Consider the following 25,926-nt stretch of genomic DNA (forward strand, 5'->3'; position numbering starts at 1 on the left):
CCGGGCTAGTGTCCCATCTCCAAATGCTGCCCCAGGTGCTTAGGAGGAAGGCACAAGAAATCTTGCATTGGACAATTACAGAATAACCTGCCAGTGGGGGAAGGCCTCTCCCCCTGGTCCTGGGCAGTTAGTGGTTGGACCAGGCCTCGAAGGAGGGTAGGTTTACTTTAAAAAGCATGAAATGCGAGCTACCAGAGCCGCAGCCATGCACTGTTCATGTAAGTGCATCCTTTTCCGAAACCTGCGCAGGCGTTGGGCCTTGATTATATCCAGTGGCACTGAGTCCCACAGGTTAATTACGCATAGTGTAAACAAATGCTTCCTTTTAACCATTTTACCTTTCGTTTTCACTGACAGTCCCTTATTCCTGGGCTGTAGGAAAGGGTAAACAGGAGTGTGCTGTCTCCCGTCTTGGCTCCAGTCAGGATTTTGTCCCCTTAGTCATCTCTGCTCTCAACAGCTTCGCTCTCTCTTCACAGGGAAGCATTTCAGACCACTCCATTTACTAGAGCACCCGTCTTTTCACGCTCACCATCTGGAAATCTCTCTGGGCCTCGAATCCCCTGCCTCTGAGCTCCTATTCCTGCTATAGCTGGTTCTAACAGGGTGATCGGAACAGAACACGGTGGCCCTGGCGAGGGCGGCCCACCATAAAGACATTCCAATCTTTGCAGTATTATTTTCGAGCCCATTTGTAACCTTCAGAAGTGCATCAATAGAATAACTCATGCTTAAAATTAAGCATGTGCTTAAGTGGGCACATTGCAGGACTGAACCCCCTGTCTGGGAAGTCAGGGCACTGACCCTTTATAGCTCCCTGTGCACCCTGGAGCCAATAGGAGCTGCTGGGTTGCTCAGCACTTTTGAGAGCCAGGCCACTTGTTTAGGAGCCTCGGTGTGGCCTCAGGAGCCCAATACTAGGCCTGTGTTCTCAGCACAGGAGAGGACAGGATGGCCCAGTACTTTGGGCACTAGCCTACGACTGAGGCGACCTGCGTTCATGTCCCTGCTCCGCCCAGCCTCCCAGTGTGACCTTGGGTGAGTCCCTTTGGGCTTGTCTACATCTGAAAGGGTCCAGGGGCAGCGCTGCAGTGTGAACGTGACCTGTGCTGACAGGAAGGGTTCTCCCATCGCCGTGGTTACTCCACGACCCCGAGAGGCAGTAGTAGGTCAATGAAAGAATTCTTCCGTTGGCCTAACGCTGTCTACACCTGGGGTTAGGTTGGCATAACTATGCTGCTGGGGGGTGGATTTTTCACACCCCTGAGTGAGGTAGCTCTGTTGACTTAATTTTTTAGCATAGCCCAGGGCTCAGACTCAGTTCTCCACCTGTAAAATACAGATAATAGCCCTGCCCTGCCTCCCAGGGGCACATACATTAAAGATTCTGAAGCACTCGAATACTACAGTTCTGGGGATCAGAAAAGTACCTAAGATAGACAGACAGGCTACATCAAAACCTGCTTCCCATCAAATCTCTGAACAGCTCGATTCTGCAGCCTTCCCTTGCACGAGGAAGAGTTGACAAAGCCAGTCAGGAGTTTCCTGAGCCTTCCACGCTAAACGTCCCATGACAGGAAGTTACAATGGAAAAGCATCACTCACCGGGTGGTTGTGTCGAACTCAAAGGGGAAAATGATGCTGCTGTGGTTACAAATCTGACAGATAAAGCCCCGCTGGGTACAGAGGTCACAGTTATAGACATGGTGGGAAGCAAACTGGATCAGAGATTGCAGGTACACTTCAAATACGCCATCGGCTATCTGCAGAACAGAGAAAACTTAAAATAACATTGGGGAAGTTTGTCTGTGTGGGTTCTTGCTGTGCAGCTTCTTTGTGCAACCTCGAGCTACTGTGTCGCACACACTGGTGGACAGTGCTGGTTCAAAATATGGCCGCACTCAGAAAGTGACTAATACTGTGACTGCGTCCAGCCATACCAGGTCTGGGGGACTCCAGAGCACTTCTGCTCAATTTGCAAGTGAAAAGGTGTTTTACTGACTGCTAGGCCTGCAAATTCTGCTAGGAGCAGAGTCAAGCTAAGGCTTTATCTACACTAGCACTTTTGTCCACAAAACTGGTGTTGGCCAGGGGTGTGAAAACAACCCCCTACCTGTAATAAGTTTCACTGACAAAAGTGCTGGTGTGGACAGCACTGTGTCGGCAGGAGATACAGCTAATGTTGCTTGTTTAATTATGCCGGCAGGAGAGTTCTCTCCTGCTGGCAAAGCAGCTACACGGGAGATCTTACAGTGGCACAACTGTAGCAATACAGGTATGCTGCTGTCAGGTCCATAGTGCAGACATAGCCTGAGTTTTCTCTGGTGTGCGACTCTCCTTTTCCCAAGACTGCTCTGGTCTGCGGATGTGCAGAGATCTGTTCTATCACCTCTCCTGTTCCATGCATATGTGAGGCTGCTGGGGAAGATTGTGATGCGGGCTGCATACAACTGATATGTGGGTTCCAAACCACCTTTTCATTGTACTCCGATGGTGCAGTGTCTTTACTCTCCCGTGGGAAATGCCAGCTATGTCCCACTTCAGCTGTGAGTCAAGGCAGAAGTGGGATTGAACTGCTGCAGAGCTGTGTGCTGGCTGAACTGTACCCCTAGCACCTTGCTGGGATAAGGATTTGGATGTGGGCAACCTCAGTGGAGAAAAGACAGAGGTGGCGCTGGTGGGCAGAGAGCCATCTGGAGGGTATGGGCAGTGATGGCATTTGGCCTAGTGAACACGGCACTTTCCCTCTGCCCAAGAAGTTACAGTTAAGGGTAGTTTTGGATCCCTGATTTCTTCTCTGGCATCCGGTGATGTCAGCAGCCAAGAATATTTGTGCCTGGGAAGGTGACTATCCATTTCCCTGATGATAGGCAGGTCACCAGAGGAGAGTCCGGCTGTGCTCTCCGAGGAGCTAGTCTTTTAGTACATGTAGCTGTGAGAGTCACAGGCATCACTATCCCAAAGGCTGTACTGGCTCTTTTTTGGCTCTGGATGCAATTCCAGCTGCTGATGCAGAACAATACAGATTTATCTAGTTTGGTTCCTGACTACCAAGCAGACCCCCTCGCTCGCAGTCGGTTCCATCACCTGGGTGCTTTTGCTACAGTCCCAAGATTTGACCATAGGAATAACGAAGGTTGAATCCCAGCATCTGTTGGGATTCAGTGCACAGCAAAGGGCCAGTTTTGAAATGAGAAAATCCGGCTGGTGACTTTGCCCCAGAGGCTGTAGCAGGGCCTCTCCATTCACACAGACACCCACCATCACTGAGTGCAGTTTTGGTGGAAGAAACGTGTTATGGTTTGAGTCCTGTGCACCTTAGAGACACCTCATCCCTCCTTCCGTTTTGCCCATGAACTCCCCAGATATGGTCAAGCTGGGGCTGCAGCCAGGGCATTCCAAATGAAGGGTCCCAAACTCTGGAACTTTCTCCTCATGCTTTGGGCGACAGACCCAGTGTCCGTTGCCCGTCAGGGCAGGCCCTGAAGCCTATCCAGCCTTTATTTGTACGGGAGGGGTGGGAGAAGTGCCGGGTTTGGACTGAAGTTGGGTGTATGTGGTGGGGTGTCTGCCCACACTGGCTTGGAAGGGGTTAAGGTGGCTAGGCAGGGTGCCCTGGGTGCACCTGGAGGAGGAGCCAGGGAGTTGGCCACTAATTAGGAGTAGGCTCAGCTGTGCGGAACAGGCAGCGCCAGCATATAGTCATGAAGCTGGCTGCAGGCAGGAGGCTGCAGGAAGGCAGGCCGCAGTCACTCTCTGAGTGGAGGGAGCCAAGAACCTGGTAAATCTAGAGAGGGGGAAGTCAGTAGAGTAGGAAGAAGCCCAGGGAAACAGCAGTGAGGACTAAGGAAATATAGGCCATGGCTCCTTGTTCTAGGGTCCCTTGGCTGGAACCTAGTGCAGAGGGCGGGCCTGGGTTGCCCTACCAGCCACTGGATAGTGGCCCAGGCGTTGGAGACGCCCCCCTGACAGCAGGGTCTGGAAGGCCTCTGGATTCCTTGGGGGGTTGTGACCAGGCTGGAGGGCCAAGCCATGACGAGGAAGCTGCAGGTCCAGCAGCGAGTGGGGCAGCAGGATGAGGGAAGACACCAGCGGAGGGAGCGCGCATGCTGGTGCCACTAATCCCCAGGATGGCCAGCAGGAGGCACCGCAAGCAGTGAGTGAACCCTGTGACTGTGTAATTTATATGTTAACCCTGGATCAATATTACATGCAACTAGAGCTCAGGTTAGCTGCATATTAATAAGGCTGGGGGCCTGTCACAGAAGTCACCGATTCTGTGACTTTCCGGGATCTCCCTGACTTCTGCAGCGGCCAGTGCGGCTGACCCCAGGGCTGTCTGAGCAGCTGAGGTGGACAGCCGCATTGGCCACTGCTTGGGCGGCCGGCCCCGGAGCAGCAGTAGCGAGGCCCCGAGCTGCACCCCCACCCCCCAGCAGCAGCAGCACCCCACAGAGCACCTAAGTTTTAGTCAGGGATATTTATATAGTACAAAATTGCCTGTGACTTGTCCATGACTTTTACTAAAAATTGGCATGACAAAATCGTAGCCTTACATATTATACACAGAACTGAACACCATATGCCTGTACCCTATATACAGGCACAGATTCACACAGTGAGAGAGATGCTCTGAGCAAAGGAATTAAAGGTACAAAGTGAGTTGTTTGATCCTTTATAAGTAGCAAAATGTGTCAGTTTCAGCTTCCTTTCCATGCAGAGAAACCAAAACATTTTCATCGGTGACACAGTAAAAGCTCTTACCTGTCTCAGATCAGTTACACTGTATTTATGGGGCGATTCCAATAGATAGTCCCGATGATCAAGTCTTCAAACAAACACAAAACAAAAAACGTCAGACACATTTCACCAGGGCTGTAACAGACTTCGAAGTGGACACGAAACAGATGACGTAGACTCTGAAGAAAACTACTGCAAATCTGACTTTGCGATTATTGATCACAGATTTTGTTCCCATTACCTCTACATTAAAAATGGTCTGAGAGATGGTCAGAGAGTATATTTATTATATCATTTTACCCAGCTGTTTCCTCTCAAGCTAGGAGACTGCCTTGGTTCATGATGGTATTTTCTTATCATGATTTCTTTCCCCACATTTCTTAACATGGGGGCCCAGAACTGATGTAGAACAACTCCTAACAGCAGATGGAAACAGGGAAAACCACAAAGCCCTTCCAGCACCACTCTACCACAGAGCAAGCTGGCTGAGAGAGCGCTGCTCAAAACTTGCTGAGTCACAAGAACAAAAGCTACAAGAACTTCCCATTAAATTCCAAAGGGGAAGTCAGAGGAAAACAGTCCCAAGCACCTCACTAGGTTAGTGGGAGTTGGAGAAAGCAAGTTAACCAGTGAGAAATGACCATTCTCTGCTATCGAACGGCCTGGGACCCCCCGACCTGCCATAGCTGTGATCAGGAGAGGCCTTGCTCTTGATGCCCCTTGGTAGAACTGGGAGGAGGGCTATTGGCAGAGTACTCAGTGAGGGTCCCTTTCCTCTGGAGTGGTCTGCTCCCCGTGGGTTAGCATGGCTCCTGTTTATTGTCCTTTGAGATAACTGGAAAGCCCATCTCTTTGGGCAGGCACTGGCAAAGGCTTGAGGATGCTGAGAGAGTGTTGCCAGTTACAAGCATCCAAAAGTCATGGTTCAAGCTGCTTAAAATCAGCAGCTTGGTTTAAAAATCAGAAGATTTAAAAAAAATAATTTGGGATCTTTTTAATTTGTCTCCTAGCTCGAGTGTTTCAGGGTCATGTTTTCCAGCTTTTTTCCTCTGCCAGGTGGGCTAGAAACTTTAAACAATAAAGCTGAGATACTCATGTAATCACAGGATTCCAAGAGCCAGAGCTTTAAGGACAATGCCAACTCTGAGGAGATGTGATCAGGTTACCAGAGGTGACAAACACCCAGGGTGGGCCTGCTGTCTAGTGTGGAAGTGCAGAGAGGGCTGCTAAATGCACTGGTCACAGGACTGGGGAACAGACGGGGTGTGTGGAGGGGAGGAGAGAGAAGGTGCCGCTCTGTTTCATTTTTACTTTGCATCTCCTGCCAAGTAGTTTCAGCTGTTCTCTGATTCTACAGATTCGACTCATCCTCGCCATGTAAGCATACGGGCGTTTGTTCACTGTAATGAGGCAGATGGGCCTCCCTCCCCCGAGGTGAGTGAGGGAGCCTTGCATGCCCCTGGGAGGGCGGAGCCTAAACCTCCCCGCCCCCGTAGCTGGAAGGAGAGGGGCGGGGCCGGAAGTATAAAAGACCAGACCCGCAGCCCATTCGGGGGGAAACCTGCAGAGGGGAAGGACGTCCCGCTGGTTCTGCAGCAGCTCGAGGCCAATCCCCCGCCTAGCCCGGTCCACACCCCAGACGCGGACGACGACTAGCCTGGAGTGCCCGCTGCTGTTTACCCAGGGGAGTTGGACGATGCCTGGACGCCGGAGGTACCCACCCCAGGGGAGGCAGGAAGTGACCAGGGGCAGCCGCCGTAGGGCTGGCTGCAAAGCCCGTAACCTCAGCATCGGCATGTTGTGGCTGGATCCCCGCCAACCCCGGGGCAGCTGACTCTGCCCCTGCCAGGGCCCTGGGCTGCGACACGGTGGCTGGCCCCCCGTTCCTCTGCAAGGGGCTCTCTGAACAAAAGTGGCCCCAGCCCTCTCTAAGACTGTTCGTTTGCTGGCTGCCGGAGCCCCGGCCAGCCCGGCACTCAGGGAACCAGAGACAGGCTATCACGGCCCTGCAGGGTGAGTGAGGGAGCCTTACATTCACCCATTTCAGACTGAGTAACGGTTGATTCAGGAATGTTTTTAATGTATGCACAAGGGTGCCATGAGCTTGGATGGGGGCTGAGTTTGCATATCACACATGCCCTATATGGCAAGCCCCAGTAGCACCTGCGCCAGCAGGGCCCATCTCCAGGACAGCCAGAGGGTGGGTACTAAGAAAGCAAAAGCTGGCAGAGAACAATGCACAGGACCCTATCTAATGAAGGCAGGAGCACAGGGTAAGCCAAGGTGTTAAAGGTATGTATGGACCTGCAGCTTTCTGTCTTATTCAGTTGGAGAAGGGAGGTGATTTCTGACCCATTGTTTTGATGAATTGGGCCTGGCAGGAAGGCAGAGTGTGGCCAGCAGGACAATGGCTAGCACTTATCCGGCACGTCATGCTTTCCAAGGACTATAAAGGCATTAGCAAATCCTCCCGAACTCCCATGATGTGGGTCAATACCATCTCCGTTTTATAAGGGAGTAAGGGAGAGGACGAGTTACTTGCTCAAATCACACAGTCAGGCAGGTGGTAGAGTCAGGATTAAAACCCAGCAGTTTCTAGCTCCCATGAGTTCATTTAATTCAGTCTCCTCCAGAACTAGACAGACTCTCTCCTTGGAGCCAGGGCTGGATCACTTGGTGCTATGGGCTAGCTAGTCCTTTGCAGATCCACCTGCAGAGCTGCACTGAAGGTGCTGCCGCTCTCAGTTTGGGGAAAAAGACAGAAGAGAGGGAGGCGAGAGAGCTGAATCAAGCAGAGGTTGGGAGGAAGGCAAACGGGGTCAGGATTGATCACTGCCTTGCTGTAAAGTTAGGATGCCTGGGAATTCTTAGAGAAGGGCCTCACCGTTTGCTAAGCTCCTTCAGGGCCCCACTGCGACACATTATAAGGTAATCGCCAAGTAGTTTCAGCTGTTCTCTGCTTCTACAGATTCGACTCATCCTCTCCACGTGAGCATACAGGCTTTCGTTCACCAATTGCAGATCGATTAAAGGTTGATTGCGGATTTGATTCAGAAATTTTAAAGCTTGTCGACAAACCTAAAATACAGAAAAAACAAGCACTGATAGGGCCCCAAGTCAAAGCACTCGGAAATCTAAGAAAGGGGTCCCAGTTACTCCAATGGGTGTTGGATCACTGCCTAGCTGCAAAGGAAGTTTAAAAGGAAAACACAGAGGAGGAAGAAACAGTCACTGACTGGGCACCAAAAGTGCTGATTCATAGATCTGAAGGCCAGAAGGGACCATAAGATGGTTGCACCTTCCACATAACACAGGCCAGAGAATTTCATCATGACTCAAGTACATCTTCCGGAAAGTCATCCAGTCTTGATCTGAAGACTCCAAAAGATGGAGAATCCACCACTCCTGTAGCAGCTTGTTCCAAAGGTTAATCACCCTCCCTGTTAAAAAATGTCTCTTATTTCTAATTTGAATTGGTCTGGCTTGATTTTCCTGCCACTGGTTCCTGTGCTGCCTTTCCCTACTACATTGAAGAGCCTTTCAGTGCTTGGCATTTTCTCCCTGTGAAGATACTTTACACAGTGTAATAAATTCACCTCCTGATCTTTTTGAAAATTAAAGTGACGGAACTCCCCCAGTGTTGTAGTGTCAGGCATTTTGTCCAGCCCTCAAATTATTTTTGCGGTTCTTTTCTGCCCCCTCTTCAATTTTTCAACATCCTTTTTCAAGCGTGGATGCCAGAACTGCACACAATATTTGAGTACTGGTGTCACCAATGCCACACACCAGGGTAAAAATCACCTTTTGCTTCTACTCACTGCTGCCCCATTTTTACCCCCCAGGATTATATCAGCCTTTCCGCTGAGCAGGGGGGAACGTTAAAGAATTAGGTATCCCCTGCCTGGACCATCCATAGACTTACTACTCTTCTAGTCAAGTCCCAGTTGTGGATAAGGCGCGATGGAATCACAGACTCGTCATCCTGATGGCAGCTGTCACAGTAATAGAGGCCAGAGAATGCACAAAGTTTGGGTTTCACAAAACTGAGTCCGATCTGTCTGGAGCAACCTTAAAAGAAGAGAGATTGAACAGTGAGAGAGTAACAAACACTCCAACTCCCCCCCTTCACTTCTGAAGATGGGTTCAAACAACACAGCCCTTGGGAAGTTTGGCTGTGAATGGAACCACATTGCAGAGCACATCTCTAATTATTACAGGGCAGCACAGTGGTTCAGGGCTAAAGAAAGGTCCGGAGAAAATGAGATGATGAAACCAGAAAAAGTAACAAAGGAAAATACCTCGGAGGGAGATTTAAAGAGGGAGCATCCAGAAATAGTGACAATTGATCTGCTAAAGGAAGAGGAGTGTACTTCCCAGTGGATTCGATTTTTTTTGGCTCGATAGTGGGGCAGTGCGAACAGTAGGTAATGTATATCCTCTCCAGATGATGGAGATAGGAAATCAAAGTTCTATGATGTTTTCCCCAAAGTTTTCCTGCTGACCAAAGCAGTTACAGAAAAAAAATGTGGAAAACTAAAATAAATAAAATCAAATAGTGAGCAGCAAGACAATAAGGAAAATGACTGACTGCAACTACTGAGGCATGCATACTATTGTAGTGAGACTACTTCTTGGAAAGAGAAAGATGGGGCAGAGTCTCAGGCTATGTCTACAGAGACCTCTCCTGCTGACAAAATAACACCACCCCCAACGCTTTGTCAGCGGGAGAGCATCTCCTGCCAGCAAAGCACTGTCCACAGCACTTTTTGTCGGTAAAACTTTTGTCGGTCAGGGGTGTGTTTTTTCACACCCTTGGCCAACAAAAGTTTTACTGATGAAAGTGCAGTGTACACATAGCCTTAGTCTGGCATGACCAGCTAGGGACAAAGAAAAATCTGCTTAGCAAGAAAGCTGTTCTCTGGGAATCCGTGGGGGAAAGCAGACAGGCCATGGGCTCCCAGGGACCTGTCTACTTGAGGTGTGGGCCCCCAATTCTTACTGGTTGCCTTTGCAGCCAGCTCCTCAGCAAGCAGGGGATGGTGTGGGAGAGAGCGGCCCAGCAGTCAGGTATCTCCAGTGTCATCTCTTCTCCCTCCTGCACCTTCTTGACACAGGCCTAAGAAGCAATCTAACAGGAGTGCCCAGGCATTGTCATCACTAGAATCAAAGGAGGCTGACATCTTAAACGGAATCCATTCAATTTGTAGCCAACCATGAAGCTGCCTGTCTTGGGCTTGAACATTCTGACGGAGAATGAACTAGATCAGGTGAGAGTGAAATAGTATTAAACTAAAAGTGGCAACATTTGTATTTGGTGTTTTACTGCCTCCCTGAACTGTGGTTCTACTCTGAAAAGTGACTATGCTGCTAACTCAGCAGATCTGTTCCTTGGCTGTATCCGAATACGATCTGACTATGTCTTACTCCTCTTAGCCCTGCAGAGCCAACGCAGCAACAGGGACCAGAATCTTTCCTTGCTGATGCAACGGCTGCGATGGCGAATCCACCATGACCTTTGATAAGTTGTTCCAATAGATAATTACTCTCACTGTTAAAAATGTAAAAGAATGAGCAGTACTTGTGGCACCTTAGAGACTAAGGAATGTATTTGAGCATAAGCTTTCGTGGGCTAAAACCCACTTCATCGGATGCATGCGGTGGAAAATACAGTAGGAAGATAGATATACACAGAGAACATGAAAAAATGATTATCATGATTATCACTACAAAAGTTTTTTTCTCCTGCTGATAATAGCCCACCTTAATTGATTACTCTCATTATAGTTAGCACGGCAACACCCACTTTTCATGTTCGCTGTGTATATCTATCTTCCTACTCTATTTTCCATGGCATGCATCTGATGAAGTGGGTTTTAGCCCACGAAAGCTTATGCTCAAATACATTTGTTAGTCGCTAAGGTGCCACAAGGACTCCTTGTTCTTTTTGCTGATACAGACTAACACGGCCACCACTCTGAAAGCTGTTAAAAATGTGTGACTTATTTCCATAGATGTGACCAGCTAGTAAAGCTGACACACAGTCTCCTCTGTGGCTAGATTAAAAAAAAAAAGTCCAGGCTCAGCCAGGGATGTAGAAACATTTAGAAGGAGCTGATGGAAACCAAATAAACTGGATTCTTAGACCTAGCTTTCCCCTGTGGGTTCATTTTGGTGAGACCTTGGGTAATGATTTCTTCTTGCTAGTCACATCCCACGTAAGTGGCTGTGTGTGTCCAAGGGGAACAACTCACCCTTGCTAGGGTCAGTGAACATGGGAGCAGAACCTGACTGAGCAGGCTGCTGTGTGCCGCTCTCAGCAGGTGGAGAGAAGAGCAAGCCTTGGAGTGTATGCGCAGAGTCTAATGCTACAGATGGCTGGGAGCCAGGGCGCCTCTCTAGACTCCCATCCTTCTCTTCCAACCTGTGGTAGTACAGATGGGCTACAAGCTGCTCCTGAGAGAGCACAAGTGGCGGACAGCAAAGTGAAGCCCGGATGGAAAAATCTAGATTCCCAATCAGGCCAGTTTCAAGGGTTGTAAAGACAGAGGAAAGCAAAGCTCAGACAGAGGCTGTTCCACCTGGCAGAAACAGGAAGTTGGGCTGGCACTGCAAAACACTCAGTCTGCGGCTTCCATCTAGCAAGAGCAGAATATCTGTTATTAGGACAGAAGGAACTGAAGTTTCAGAAATGAACAGACACACCTAAGACAGTAAGAGACTGAGTGGGAAAGATAAAAGGAGAAAAAAAAGTGTGAAAAACAAAAGGCACAGGAAACGACGTAGGATAGGAGAGAAGAAGAAAGGAAGATTTTTTTTCAAGTTTAATCAACTTACCATATTAAAGAAAGAGCAAATTAAGCTTTATGTAGAAATCAATTATTGTTATCCTATTAAATCAAAATGACCTTGTATATTAGGAGGTATTTGTTTGTGGTTAAATGAATGTTTTACATAAGACGATTGTCACACCTGTAATATAAAGCTGTTAAAGTTAAATTATTTGTCACTGGAACATTGATCCTTTAGAACATGCACTTATTCCTCATGATTTGCCCAAGTTTATCCCACAGGTCATAGCCATGACTTTCAGCTGTGATGCCCCATTAACACAGTCCTGGCCTCTCCAGCAGAGGCTGAAGTAAGTGAGCAAATCAAAGCCAACATGTACCTACCTGCACATATGAAGCTCTGGGAGTCCAGTCCTTTCTCCATGGGGATGGCCACCAGATATTGTAAGAAAAAGCCATTTTCCTTGACAGTGTTTTTCAAGATTGCCTGAGAATTCCCATCCAAATTGCCACCAAGTGTCAGCGCTTCCTCTGCAGTTTCGAGATATGAGGTTAATACTCTACGAACAAGCCCCCTCCATGCTGCGGCGGCATCAGCACTCTCAGCTTGCAGCTTCAGGATGGCTTTAGAGGTTATCACCTTGAAAAACGCAGGCCCACCAAGACTTGTGTCAGGAAGAATGTCTTGGATTGTCTCTATTCCATAGCTGTTGCTTAATATTTTTTCATGTTTTTTTACTTTAAAGCATTTTAAAGCTTCTAACGACAAGGAAAAAATAAAAGGAGCCCAAGCTTTATCTACATCCATATAAAGAACCGATTCTTTAATGGCATCTAATTCTGGTGCAAGAGAAGACGTCCAATCATAGGCATTTCCAGCTGTGTTGTTGTACTGGAGCAAAGCAGCTGAGTCACTGAGCAACACTCCAACTGTGTGTCCTTCAAGGTCCTCTTCTGGACAGTCAAGTGTCTCCCATTCCTCCTCTTGCTGAGGCCGACACTTGTGTAGAGCCTCATGTATCCTGTCTAGCCAGTCCTCAGCTTCATCTCGGGAAGGAGCTCGTAAGCACAGTTTCTTACCAGAAAACACCAGCTCAAACCGGCCATCACTGTGAACCAGCCCCAGCGACTCGCATCGCAGCAGAGAGTAATTCTCACTGTAAATCCGCTCTTCGTGGTCCAGGAAGAGGCGCAACTCCAGTGGGGATAACTCACAGAAGAACTCTTTCCAGAGGCCCATTGCTCCCCTCCTCTCCAGACTGCCCAGCTTCAGGAGGCCTCGGAACGGATTGGAAAGACCTTTGGGAAGACAAGGCATTTCCACGAAACCGGGAAGAATATGATAGACAAAGCAGAGAAAAGCCAATAAACAATTCACACTAGCATGCAAATAAACAGTATTAAAAATAGTCAATAGACACAGCTGAATCTGTTAGCTAATGGCCTGATTTTCCATTGCTGTGCACCTTGCATTGACACCAGTGCAAAATGAGTGTGTAAAAACTCCCCATTGAGAATTGTAACTGCCTGCACTTTGCACTGGTGTCAGTGATTACACATGAGAGCCATGGGGGAGTAAGGCATCCTTAGGGCTTGTCTACACTAGAGAAATTTTCTAAGTATTTCCAGTCACTGTTAATGTGGGCTCAGCAACACTGGGAGCCAAACATGGCTGCCACTACTGGCCCTGTTGTTATTAACAGTGTCATCTAAACCTGCTCCGAACTGGCCTGATCAGAATAATGTGGTATAAACCACTTCTTTCACAATGAGGGTTTGCCAGGTAGTTTCTCGGAAGAACAAACTGACTTCCAGCTCTCCCCAGTAGATAGGCACCATTTCCCAAGTGGCCCATTCTTGGCTGGAATGCACATACCGATCTGCCTGCGATGAACAACGTGGAAGCCCTTTTGTTCCTGGTCAGGGGAGGGCTTGGGCTTCTCAGTCGTTGAAGAGGATAAGAAGGGTGCCTCCAAATGAAGTGCACTGATCAGTTCTGTGGCCTGGCCTCCTCTGGCCCCCTCAAGAGAGGACCCATAAGAGTCAGTTAGGCCTTTACTGCTCCCTTCTGGAGACGGCCTGTAGAAATCGTCTTCCGATATCCAGCTCCTTCTTTTCTATTTAAAAAAAGAACTGAAATATTACTGACCTTAGGCCAGACTCCTGTAAACAATCCACGCTTAAACTGACACACGAGTGGAACCATTAACTGCAGTGGGACTGCTCACATGTATAAAACGAAGCAGGTACATAAATACATCAAGGGTCAGGGTTTAACTGCCTACAAAACCAAGACTATTTCCCTTTTAATGAGTTACAAATGTTTGTAAGCTGCACTAGCAGCTCTCTGTAGCTAATGACTGGTCAGTTAGTCAGTCCTACCCTAGTGCATGGCCATGAGAAGTTCTCTCCCCTTGGTCAATGCAGGTAACTGAACAAGATTCTTCACCAGGAGGTCAGGGTGGGAAGTTTTCAGCATCCTCCTAAACACCCCAAGGGATCCATCATTTACCTCCCCATGATCAAAGAGACCTAATTTTGTAGCTGCCATTAATGAGACACCACCTACATCTGGCCATTGCTGCTTCTAAATGTGCAACACTAGGCAACCTTTTCCCCTCACCCCATTCCCTTAGTGCTGCGCTGCAGAACTCTTAGAACAGGTGCTTGCATTAAGTTTGCATCCAAGCTGAGCTGCCTCTACATACTTGCTCCTCAGTTGAGCTACGTTTCTGCTCTTGTACTTTACCTTAATCATGTAAAACACTTCTAGTTAACTACAACTGCAAGATCAAAAACTGCCCTCAGTTAAACCCATGCAGCCCAAGTGGCTTTTTGAAGTCCAAAAAAATTACATAGATCCCTAGATTCCAACGCCAAAAGGGACCACTTGATCCTCTAATCTGACCTCCTGTATAACACAGGCTGTAGAATTCCCCAACATAATTCCTGCTCTTTTAAAAAAGAAATAAGAACATAATAAGAACAGAAGAATGGCCACACTGAGTCAGACCAATAGTCCATCTAGCCCAGTGTCCTGTCTTCCGACAGCGGCCAATGCCAGGTGCCCCAGAGGGAATGAACAGAACAGGTAAGCATCAAGTGATCCATCCCCTGTCGCCCATGTCCAGCTCCTGGCAAACAGAGGCTAGGGACACCATCCCTGCCCATCCTGGCTAATAGCCATTGATTGACCTATCCTCCATAAACTTATCTAGTTCTTTTTTGAGCTCTGTTATAGTCTTGGCCTTCACAATATCCTCTGACAAGGAGTTCCACAGGTTGACTGTGTGTTGTGTGAAAAAATAATTCCTACATGCAATCTTGATGTAAAAATTCCCAGTGAGGGAGAATCCACCATAACCTTTGGTAAATTCTTCCAATGATTAACCCACCCTTTTCAACATTTACAGCTTATTTCCAGTCTGAATTTGCCCAGTTCTCCTTTATCTTCTATTTTGTGGATGCCCTCAAACTGTAGTGGATTAGAGAAGAACCATTGCCATTAACAGACGCCATGTTTGTTTGTCCCTATCCTCTCATGTTAATCTAGGCATTTGAAAATTCTATTTTTAATCACTGTAATGCCCAGGATCACCGTTAGCATGTTTTTTTAAAGAGGAAGGTAGCATATTTGCTACCTTCCAGTATCATAGGTAAATTTGAGATGCACATTTTGGTCAGCAGCTCTGCTCTCAAGTTCCTTCAGAACTCAGGGCTCTACTATCTGGTCCTAGTAATGTGTTGCTCTTTAATTGACCAATTTGTTCCAGCACCTCCTATTTTAATGCATCTGGCAAAGAGGACTTTTGCTACTGTTAAAAGTGCATGAGAAGGAAAAGGACTCAGCCAAAAAGGGAACGAAAGAGCATGCACTGCTAGTCTGATGTCTGGTCTTCTGAATCTTTATATGAACTAAGACGACTATATTTGGGTGTGGGGGGGAAGATATATATGTTGTTTTCTCATTAACTCTGAACCCATCCTGAAGCAAATTTCCATCAGTATTGTGGAGTGGCGCCTACCTCTCTGGGAGTTCTGCAAGCAGGTATAGGCACCCTAGAACAATAATCCCAGACATCTGCTCCAGACTAGTTTAAGCCTATTCCCTTAGATTAGACACTTCTCCATTTCATACACAGACTCTTCAATTCATGATAAGAAACACTGATTAGCTCTGAGTTGTTCAGCTGGGTGATATCTTCCACCAATTCCTTAGTCACAATTTAACAGCTGCTCTAATATAATGATCACTGTTAATTTGTTCCATCTAATTTTCAAGCACTCTTATGATTTGACCATGAGCTAAATCTTATTCACTTATTTTTTGGGAAAAACCACCGTCCCTTCTGTTTGGTAAAGGGACAGTCCCCAAACACAAGGCCCTAAGATACACAATGAACAGGAAGATTATGTTTATTCTAGAATCAGGAATGACTCATGCAAGACAATAAAAGGTATTTAAGCAGGATGGAATTTCCTGTTGATATCCAGAGGTTACAAATAGAATAACCAAACTACAACCAAGTGGCAAAATAGGTAATATGGTCATTGAGCATTTTAAAGGAGTGGATATCCTCAAGAAAAATTGTTTAGGATGGTTTAAGGATATATGGTAATAGCATTAGGATATAATGATGAGTCATGAGATGGAATTAAGCAAAGCACAATTTGCCTGAATATCAGGAAACATAGCTAAGCAGTGAAATCTAGCTCATTATTCCAGTCAGCCAATAGAAGTAGTGGGACCACTTCACTCGAGACATTTAAACTAGACTGAGCCTTGGAGAGAATGATCTGTGACCAGATGTCTGACGTTGCATGTAGCAACACCTAGCAGAACTTTTCCATTGGCAAGCAGAGCTTTATTTCTGTGGCCAGTCGTTGCTTGGCTTTCCCCCTTAGGACCACAAATCAAGAGAAACTCTCTTGTCACTTACCATTGTGGAATGCTAGTTCTCAGACTGTTCTTTCAAATTGCAAAGAATCTAGGGCCAGATTTTCAGCAGGGCTCAGCAGCTTCCATTGAGAACAATAAGGAAGTCCATCCCCCTTCACCAAGAAGAATGGAAGCTACTGTGTGAGGAGCCCTTTGGAAAATCCAGCCACCCTTTCATGTAGGTGTTTAATGCGTGCAGGGCTCTTACCTGACTGCCTAGCTCTTACAGCTTTTGGTGATGCATTTGCCAGGTAATTTAATTAGCACTGATTTCTCCAAAGCCTAGTGCAGCAGTGTGACTTTCAGCTACAGCAAAGTACATATGGAGCAAGGAACATTTTTCAGTACAACTCTGTAGTGAACCTGTGCATATGTCCCACATATAGCAGTATTCTTGATTACTATCAGAGTGACAAGGAGACCAAAACCCACTGTATATGGGGCTTAACTTAAAATGAACAGCAACCTGGAAGCCCCCATTGCCTTCTACATAACATTCTTTTTACGCTTCCTAACCACTTCCCCCACTTGATTAGCTGCGAAGAACATGGAAAAATAATTGTAACACCTACTGGACAAGCTGTTGCTGGTGAAAGAAAGAATTCTGTCACTGGGCTGAGATCCTCTTGGCTTTCCTTATGACCATTTATCTTACTGGTTCCATCTTTATCTTCTGGGTTAATAATGTAAAGCTGTTGGGGTGAATCTTTGTCTGCCGCACCACTGTGTGTTATGATTGGCTGAGACAACAACTGGATTCCTGTAACATGTGAAGGAGGATCTGATATCTTGCTGGCTTTAGCTAGATCATCCACACAGATGGACTGTGGGTTATCTGTGTCAGGAAGTGGTGCAGAACAAAGAGTGCTCTCCGCTGTTACATGTAAATGCAGGTGAGAGGCTCTGGAGGCAGCAGGAGGAAGTGCGGGCTGCACTGGGGCAGGCACCAATAGATTAGGAAGGAGCGGTTCTTCTGTAGGTTCAGAGACTTGCTGTACTTTGCTGAATTCAGACAATACCCTTAAAACAAAGTTTAGGCAAATAAAAAAAAGTGAATAGACCGAACAAAATCTGCTACAAGACATCATTGGTTCCCAGAGGTCATGTGATTATAAAAATAAGTCCCCTCAGGGTTTCAGCCTCTGAAGTACTGTACAGCTTGAAATGATCTACCCCAGGCCATCTGTCTAGGTTCTAATAAACCCACTGTACTTGATTCATAGACTCTAAGGCCAGAAGGGACCATCGTGATCCTCAGCTCGGATCTCCTGCTCAGCACAGGCCCCAGGACTCCCTTTACTCTGTTTGAACTAGAGCATTGATTTCAGACGAGCACCCTACCCTGACTGAAACGTTGCCAGGGATGGACGGCCAGAGCTCCTGGAAGGGTGAAGCGGAGCTACCAAAGCACAAAGCTGGGGATAGACACCAGCTACCAAACCGCTGGGGTGGATGAAATGGTGGAGCCAGGACATCAATTCTTCAAGCTGTTCACCCTCCATGGCCTCAGAAACCTGGAGTCCCAAGCAGCAGCAGCAGCAGAAATGCTGCCATTGCACCAGTCACACTACATTTCCCCTAACAGTACGTGATCTTCCTCTTTAGAAGGTACTGTGTATCCAAACCCTGTGACATCACAGCATCCTGGTTGTCTATGGCTGCCAATTATGATAAACTGCTGTGTGTTAGCCCTGCACATACATGTTAGAATTTACTGGAGATGAGGCATGATGTACAGCTTCTGTGTCAAGCCTGAAGACTGGAAAAAGGGGTTTTCTGCACACATGGAATGGCCTCTCCAAGTCAAAATGCGAGAGCTCCTCATTCACTCATGGGAGTCACCACATTTATAAGAAAAATAAATGTTCGGGTAAAAATAATTTGCTTTCTATACCATAGTGTTCAAAGCCAGCTTAGCTAGAGAGTTGAGATGCTTCCTTCAAACTATTCATAGCCTGAATATACTTGGGAGTTTGCTTTTAAACCACTCCTGAGTCATTACTTTTAACTGCTATTTATTGTCAGTCCCCCAGATAGCAACTGTGAAAAAACGGGATGGGAGTGGGGAGTAATAGGCACCTATATAAGAAAAAGTCCCAAAGAACGGGACTGTCCCTATAAAAATGGGACATCTGGTCACCCTACCCAGACGAGAGCTTTGCACGTGTATTAGGATTACATACTGCAATTTTGCATGACTGCTTTGATCATGAAGCATGTGCCTAGCTATGGTTTGTGTGTCAAATTTCCAATAAAAATAAGTATTCAGAGCTGTAAAAAGCAATTAGCAGCAATGCTCTGGTCAGTCAAGAGACTGTTTCATGCTCCTTTGCTCTCAATTCTGATCTCAGCATAACCTCAAACCAAAAATCTTTCCATCATTAACCTAATCAAATCAAAATGGGTTCTCATAATCTCAAGAAATGAAAGGTTTTTTTGGAATCTAAAACCAGCTGACAATGTTGTTAATCAGGGCAATCACATGAGGTAGAATCGAATCAAACGCTGGTCTGCTGTAGTCATGCTGGCTCTGCAGGGCTGTTGCCTTTCGTCAGTAATCTAAACATAGCTGACAAGACAATAGTCACAGAGTGACTTTTCTGACCACAGCCCCACTTTAAAACCAAACTCAACAAGAGCGTGTTTGCCAAGACAAAAACAGCCTGTTTAGTTCTAGGTGAGACAACGCCCTTTTAATTTGTATGGTGATAGTGAAAACATTTGCGGTCCAGCTGTTTCTGGTTTCGTCTCTGTCCTGACATGCAAGGGGTTCTACACAGCTAAATCAAAAGAAGGATTCAAACAACAAACTGTTTACAGGCTGCAAACACTGCAGCTCCTCTAAGTTATTGGAGAAATTAGAAATCTGTTTTCCTCATAAAGCCTCAAAATAGCTGCATGAACGTTTGGGAGACGTTACATCTCTGGGCTCCTACAGGAGGAGACAAGGGTACCAGCCAGGAGTCAATCACCAGGCAGGCCTACATCCTCAAAGGTATTTAGGCACCTACCTTCCATAGATTTCAGTTGCTCTGGGCTGCAGTAACTTTACTTGGCAGGAAGACTCCAGCCAAGCCTTGTAACATGCTTTCCTTTTGCCTTTCCACACCCCATGAGGGAAATGATAGCGGTTTGGGGAGAGGCATGTGAAGGGGAGAATGGTAGGTTTTCTGCTTTTGAGAGAGAGGATGAAACGCAGGGTAAAGAGGAGGGTTAAGAAACCCTCAGCAAAATGCATTCTCAGATACTTACTCTTGCAGAGATCTGTCTAAATCCTCTGCGTTTGCTGCCCCTAAATCAGCGTCACACAACAGGGGTTCCTCACACCTATCAGGACTTCTAGTGCAGTTGGCCTGTAGGATGCCATCAGAGCCCAGGCTGGAGGACAGCTGGGATGAACTCGTAGTGTTAAGGCTTAGCGTGGAGCACGTAAGTTTACTTTGGTCCTCATTTTTACTGAGGGGCAATATGCTGCGCTGAACTTCAATATCATCAGATCCCGAAGAACGTGAGACCAAACCGAGGGACTCCTTTCTCTGGGATTCAGAACTAGAGGATGTTAGATGCTCCAGAAGCTCCGAAACAGGACACAGACCAGACAGGGACAAGGGAGTTACAGTCCATTCATTTAAAACTGCTGATTTATAGGACAGTTCGAAGGTCAGGGAAGTTAACCCCTGCAAGAAGCTAAGCAGAAATTCACATTCCTCTGCATCTAGCAGCAGGGCTGATGTCTGATAATACTCAGGCAGCCTGGACTTCTCTTGTAGCAGTAACTTCAAATAACACTCCATGAGGCCATCGTTCAAGGCAAGCCTTAACCAGGCACGGCAGCGCCCCACATCAGTGCTGATAAAACTTAACTGTTCCAGCTCTAAAATGATGTTTCTAGGGAAGGAAAGAACAGAACATGTTAACAACTGCCTTGTGAGAGCATTGCAATGTACAGACTGTGGAGATGCACTTCACGAAAGCACAGACTGCCAGAGGGAGGGTCAGGAGATGCAGCACACCAGGGAGGAGGGAGGCAGCCCCAGGATGGGCCAGAAGCTGAGATCGGCATGCACAGAAGGGAACCTTAACTCTTGCATTTCCCAGTATTCTGTCATTTGACCTGCGCAGTGAGACATCGCATTCCTAGCCACCGACTGCATCTCATGTCTCTTTCTAAAATGAAAAAAATAGGGCTTCTTGGAAGTTTTCAGTCAAAACTGTTTTTCTACGGAAAACGGGTTGGATGATTTCCGGTTTTGCGCAAAAAGCATCTGTTTTCTGTGGGAAATACTGATTTGCATCAAAAGCCCAAACTCTTGAAAACCAAACTATTTTGATTTGGAAATGCTGCCACAGTACCTCTATGGCAGTGGTTCTAAACCAGGGTCTGGGTAGGGCCGTCCTTAGGATTTATGGGGGCCTGTATAGTAATATTAAACTGGTGCCCCATGCTTGACGGCAGCCCAGGCTCACATGTGTATTTTAGATCGGGGGGGGGGGGTCTTTTGAAGGATTTATTTAAAAAACGGTATGTCTGAAGATCCAAGCATTTAAGGCTAAAGATGAATACTCAGATTGTGCTTCCAAAAATCTATGCAAGGATTTTTTAGAGATGTGATTTTATAATCTTCAGCAACATACTAATAACACTGGTCTACAATTTTTGAGAAGTCGTCTGCTTCAGAGATAAAATGTGCTATTTATTATGTTTGATGTGCTGAATTCAAATATGACAATTAAAACAACTGATTGGCTACTGTTTCTAAGATATTTAAGTGTTTACATTTTATGTCTATGTATATTGTGTAGATAGTAGAGTTTTAATCATAAATTGTAAACCTAGGTCTTTTCATGTGTTTATGGTTGCTTTACATGATAATATTTCACCTGTCCTGTTTATGTAACACTTTAAAAATCAGCAAAAGGGTTATCTAACTAAAATTTATTATGAAACAAAAGGCAAAAAACTATTATGTACATAGTTTAGTCCTATTCAGTGTCTACTCGGCGATTCTTGGCTTGTCTCTTGTATTCATTAAATGGAGCATCTCTTGTCACTGTCCAGCAATAGTCTGCAAGCATTGATGGGCTCCATTTGTCCTGATAGTGTTTCTCCATTGTTGCAATGTCCTGGTGAAATTGCTCGCCATGCTCGTCGCTCACTGCTCCGCAGTTCGGTGGAAAAAAATCTAGATGAGAGTGCAAAAAAGGTATCTTTAGTGACATGTTGCAACCAAGGCTTTTGTATGCTTTGAGGAGGTTTTCCACCAACAACCTGTAGTTGTCTGCCTTGTTGTTTCTGAGAAAATTTATTGCCACTAACTGGAAGGCTTTCCATGCCGTCTTTTCCTTGCCACGCAGTGCATGGTCAAATGCATCATCTCGAAGAAGTTCACGAATCTGAGGACCAACAAAGACACCTTCCTTTATCTTAGCTTCACTTAACCTTGGAAATTTTCCATGGAGGTACTTGAAAGCTGCTTGTGTTTTGTCAATGGCCTTGACAAAGTTCTTCATCAGACCCAGCTTGATGTGTAAGGGTGGTAACAAAATCTTCCTTGATTCAACAAGTGGTGGATGCTGAATACTTTTCCTCCCAGGCTCCAATGACTGTCGGAGTGGCCAATCTTTCTTGATGTAGTGGGAATCTGTTGCACGACTATCCCATTCGCAGAGAAAACAGCAGTACTTTGTGTATCCAGTCTGCAGACCAAGCAAGAGAGCAAGAACCTTCAAATCGCCACAAAGCTGCCACTGATGTTGGTCATAGTTTATGCACCTCAAAAGTTGTTTCATGTTGTCATAGGTTTCCTTCATATGGACTGCATGACCAACTGGAATTGATGGCAAATCATTGCCATTATGCAGTAAAACAGCTTTAAGGCTCGTCTTCGATGAATCAATGAACAGTCTCCACTCATCTGGATCGTGAACGATGTTGAGGGCTGCCATCACACCATCAATGTTGTTGCAGGCTACAAGATCACCTTCCATGAAGAAGAATGGGACAAGATCCTTTTGACGGTCACGGAACATGGAAACCCGAACATCACCTGCCAGGAGATTGCACTGCTGTAGTCTGGAGCCCAACAGCTCTGCCTTACTCTTGGGTAGTTCCAAATCCCTGACAAGGTCATTCAGTTCACCTTGTCTTATGAGGTGTGGTTCAGAGGAGGAGGATGGGAGAAAATGTGGGTCCTGTGATATTGATGGTTCAGGACCAGAAGTTTCATCCTCTTCCTCTTCCTCGTCTGACTCAAGTGAGAATGATTCTGGTGCATCAGGAACCGGCAGTCCTTCTCCGTGGGGTACTGGGCGTATAGCTGATGGAATGTTTGGATAATGCACAGTCCACTTTTTCTTCTTTGACACACCTTTCCCAACTGGAGGCACCCTGCAGAAGTAACAATTGCTGGGTATGATCTGTTGGCTCTCTCCAAATCATTGGCACTGCAAAAGGCAAAGATTTCCTTTTCCTGTTCAACCACTGGCGAAGATTTGTTGCACAAGTGTTGCAGCATATGTGTGGGGCACACCTCTTGTCCTGATCTCCAATTTTGCAGCCAAAATAAAGGTGATAGGCTTTCTTAACCATAGTGGTTATACTGCACTTTTGTGATGCAAAAGTCACTTCACCACAAACATAGCAGAAGTTATCTGCACTGTTCACACAAGTACGAGGCATCTCTGCTCACTTTGGCTAATCAGAAATGTGTCCCTTTGCAAAATCAAACACTGACAAATAAGAGAGCACGACACTGTATGATTTCTAGAGCTGATATAGGGCAATTTGTTCAGCAGAGTGATGTAAGCTTCGTTATGATTGCATCATCCATGACTTCTAGGAATAACATGATGCAAATCATATCATGTATGACGCAATACCAGCTTCAGATTGCATCATTCATTGTTTTGCCTAAAAAGCAAGTACTGTCCAAACCCAGTCATAGATTTATTCATAGATCCAGTCAAAGATGTATTTTAGTCATTTCTGGTTTAAATTGAGATCCCTTCCCTTTATAACTCACTTATCCTCCGCTATTCCCAAGTCAAGGGTCGTATATACTGACGCAATAGCATATCTTGAAAACTAGAGCCAATCAACAATTTTAAGCATCATTTTCATTCTCAGTGACCCAGAATTAGTAAAGTTTGACTACATTTATTTCAGAAGCATTTGGGCTGTAGAGCAATGTAACACACTTTTAAAGCACATTTTAAACTAAGGTCCCGTAGATTAACATGTTCTGAGTAAACTTTAGATAATGCTTTCACTACAGTAATTCACAACTGTTTTTGTCCGTAAATTCAGAAACTGACAGTATATACCTAGGGGTTAAATGCCAGTTAAATGGCTTCATTACCACTTGAATGGCTCTTTAGCAGTTTCAGTGTTGTGCTAATATGTCTGGCAGGCTGGAAGGCTATTTCACTTTTAAGTACTAGATCCCCTTCTGAGGAGATTCACCAGGCTGCAGCAGCCAGCCGTGGTGAGTGCTTGCAGGAAGGGTCAGAACATGGATAGGAAGAGGCGGATGGGTGGACACTAAGACCCAGGGATGCCTCAAATTTTCGGGTTCCCTATGGAGCCGTGTATGCTGCGTATGCCTAAGGATGGGTCCGGAGGCCCCCGGGGGCCACAAGCAGATTTCAGGGGGTCCACCAAGCATGGCTGGCATTAGACTCGCTTCGGCCCAGGCAGATAGCCAAAGTCCTGCCACGTGGGACTGCAGCCCGGGTCCCCAAGTCCTACCACCCTCCTGATCAACTTAGCTTTGCGGGGCCCCCTATGGTGTGGGACCCCAGGCAATTGCCCTCCTTGCTTCCCCCAACACCGGCCCTGGCTTTTATATGCAGAAAAACAGCTGTTGTGGGACAGCTGGGCCATGGAGTTTTTATGGCGCGTTGAGGGGGACGGCCTCATAAAGAAAAAGCTTGAGAACTCCTGCTCTATGGGACGGGCTCCCTGGCTGGGCCACATCTCCCATGAAGCACTGCCTCTCCTCTCCAAGAATGGGGGAGGAGCTCCCATCTTTGCTGCTCTGTTCTCTGGAGACCATTTTCTGCTGTCCCAACTGGATAGTCACAATGGCAACGCAAACTTAATTATCTGAAAACAATTAAAAAGTAAAATGCGCAGAATACTGTGAAATGCAGCAAAACTTGCTGAGACACAAAACCAGCTGGTTCTTTTCCAAAGGTGAAGGCATTTCTTGAACTAGGTACAAGGAGGGAGGTGGTATTTCAATGACAAGTTCCTTCATGCACATTGTTCCACCAGCAGCTCCTAGGCATGCCCAGCACCTTCTCTAGGCAGGGAAAGATGCAGGGGAGCCACAAAGTGGCAGAGCTTCTTTCTTCCCCTCACTGGTTAATCAAAACCAACAGATTTCAAATATTTTCCCCCAAAATCTAATGATGACACTAGTCCTTGGTCTCAGCTCACATTTCAGTTGGCGGTAAAAGTCATGGCAAAAGAGTGCGGGTCTTTTTGTTCATTTTTAAAAACAAAGGTGGAAATGTTCAAAGGCACAAAAATGTCTCCCAGAGTGTGTGAAAAGTGGATGTGTTTGACTCTTTCATAACTCAAACAGCTACGGGAATCTGGATGAAACTTTCCAGAAACATATGCTTTTGGGCTAAGACACAGGATTGAAAGATTCTATCCAGAAGGTAAATGTTTCAAAAACTCGTTAGCATACAAAAATAGCAAATAAGAACAGCTAGCTCTCATCTAGTGCTTTTCATCAGGAGCTCTCAAAGCGCTTTAATGGGGGGGGGAAATCAGTACCATTATACCCATTTTACAGATGGGAAAACTGAGGCACAGAAAGGGGGATGCAACCTGACCAAGGTCACCAAGCAGGGAATGGAATCCAGGCCTCCTGAGTCCCTGCCCAGGCCACAACAATTTTACAACCTTAACTACAGGGTTCACTACATTGCAATAAACTCCCTAGAAATACAATGGCCAACTTTCTCAGTGGGCTGTCTTATATGCTTCCCACATATGCTCGGAAACTGCAGGGAGCACACCATGGCGCTCTCCTTCTTTAGCCGTGCTTCTTGAATAGAGCAACAGAGGACAGTGGATCCTCATTTGGGTGCCATTTGAGATACTGATTCTGATCTATAAAGTCCCAATAAATGTGCTGGTTTCTGGTTATCTGCTGGCGCATCTACTCTGCAACAACAATGGAGTCAAGGAGCCTGCTTACCATAGGATGTCCCTTGACCTGGTTACAACACAGTTCCTGCTTGTAGTACCGTAGACAAAACCTTAACCAGGGCTGGCCTGAGGGAAAATGGCATCTTAGGCAAACTTGTATCTTGGTGCCCTGGCCCACATGGGTGTGGTGCCTCCCCATTGCCCCTGGCCCCCATGGGTGCCCCCTTTGCCCCTGCACCCCTATCCTGTGCCCATGTGGGGAAACTGACCTGGATGCACAGAGCAGCTGGCATTGC

General features: G+C 46.4%; 1 protein-coding gene across 4 annotated transcripts in view; it reads right to left on the minus strand.

Annotated features, from left to right (window-relative positions):
* Positions 1-25,926, minus strand: part of PLEKHM1 (pleckstrin homology and RUN domain containing M1) — a 57,128-nt gene that overhangs the window by 3,754 nt on the left and 27,448 nt on the right. For 3 of the 4 annotated variants that reach the window (XM_039504154.1, XM_039504155.1, XM_039504156.1), the window contains exons 5-12: positions 19,720-20,355; positions 17,040-17,487; positions 13,405-13,645; positions 11,913-12,827; positions 8,663-8,808; positions 7,625-7,818; positions 4,765-4,828; positions 1,606-1,763 (exon numbers count right to left, since the gene is read on the minus strand). In XM_039504154.1, coding sequence (XP_039360088.1) covers positions 1,606-1,763; positions 4,765-4,828; positions 7,625-7,818; positions 8,663-8,808; positions 11,913-12,827; positions 13,405-13,645; positions 17,040-17,487; positions 19,720-20,355 — 2,802 coding nt within the window. The remainder of the gene's footprint in view (positions 1-1,605; positions 1,764-4,764; positions 4,829-7,624; positions 7,819-8,662; positions 8,809-11,912; positions 12,828-13,404; positions 13,646-17,039; positions 17,488-19,719; positions 20,356-25,926) is intronic. The other variant, XM_039504157.1, reaches the window with a different exon arrangement.

This window comes from Mauremys reevesii, linkage group 17 (genome assembly GCF_016161935.1).
Source record: "Mauremys reevesii isolate NIE-2019 linkage group 17, ASM1616193v1, whole genome shotgun sequence".
Lineage (NCBI taxonomy): Eukaryota > Metazoa > Chordata > Testudines > Geoemydidae > Mauremys > Mauremys reevesii.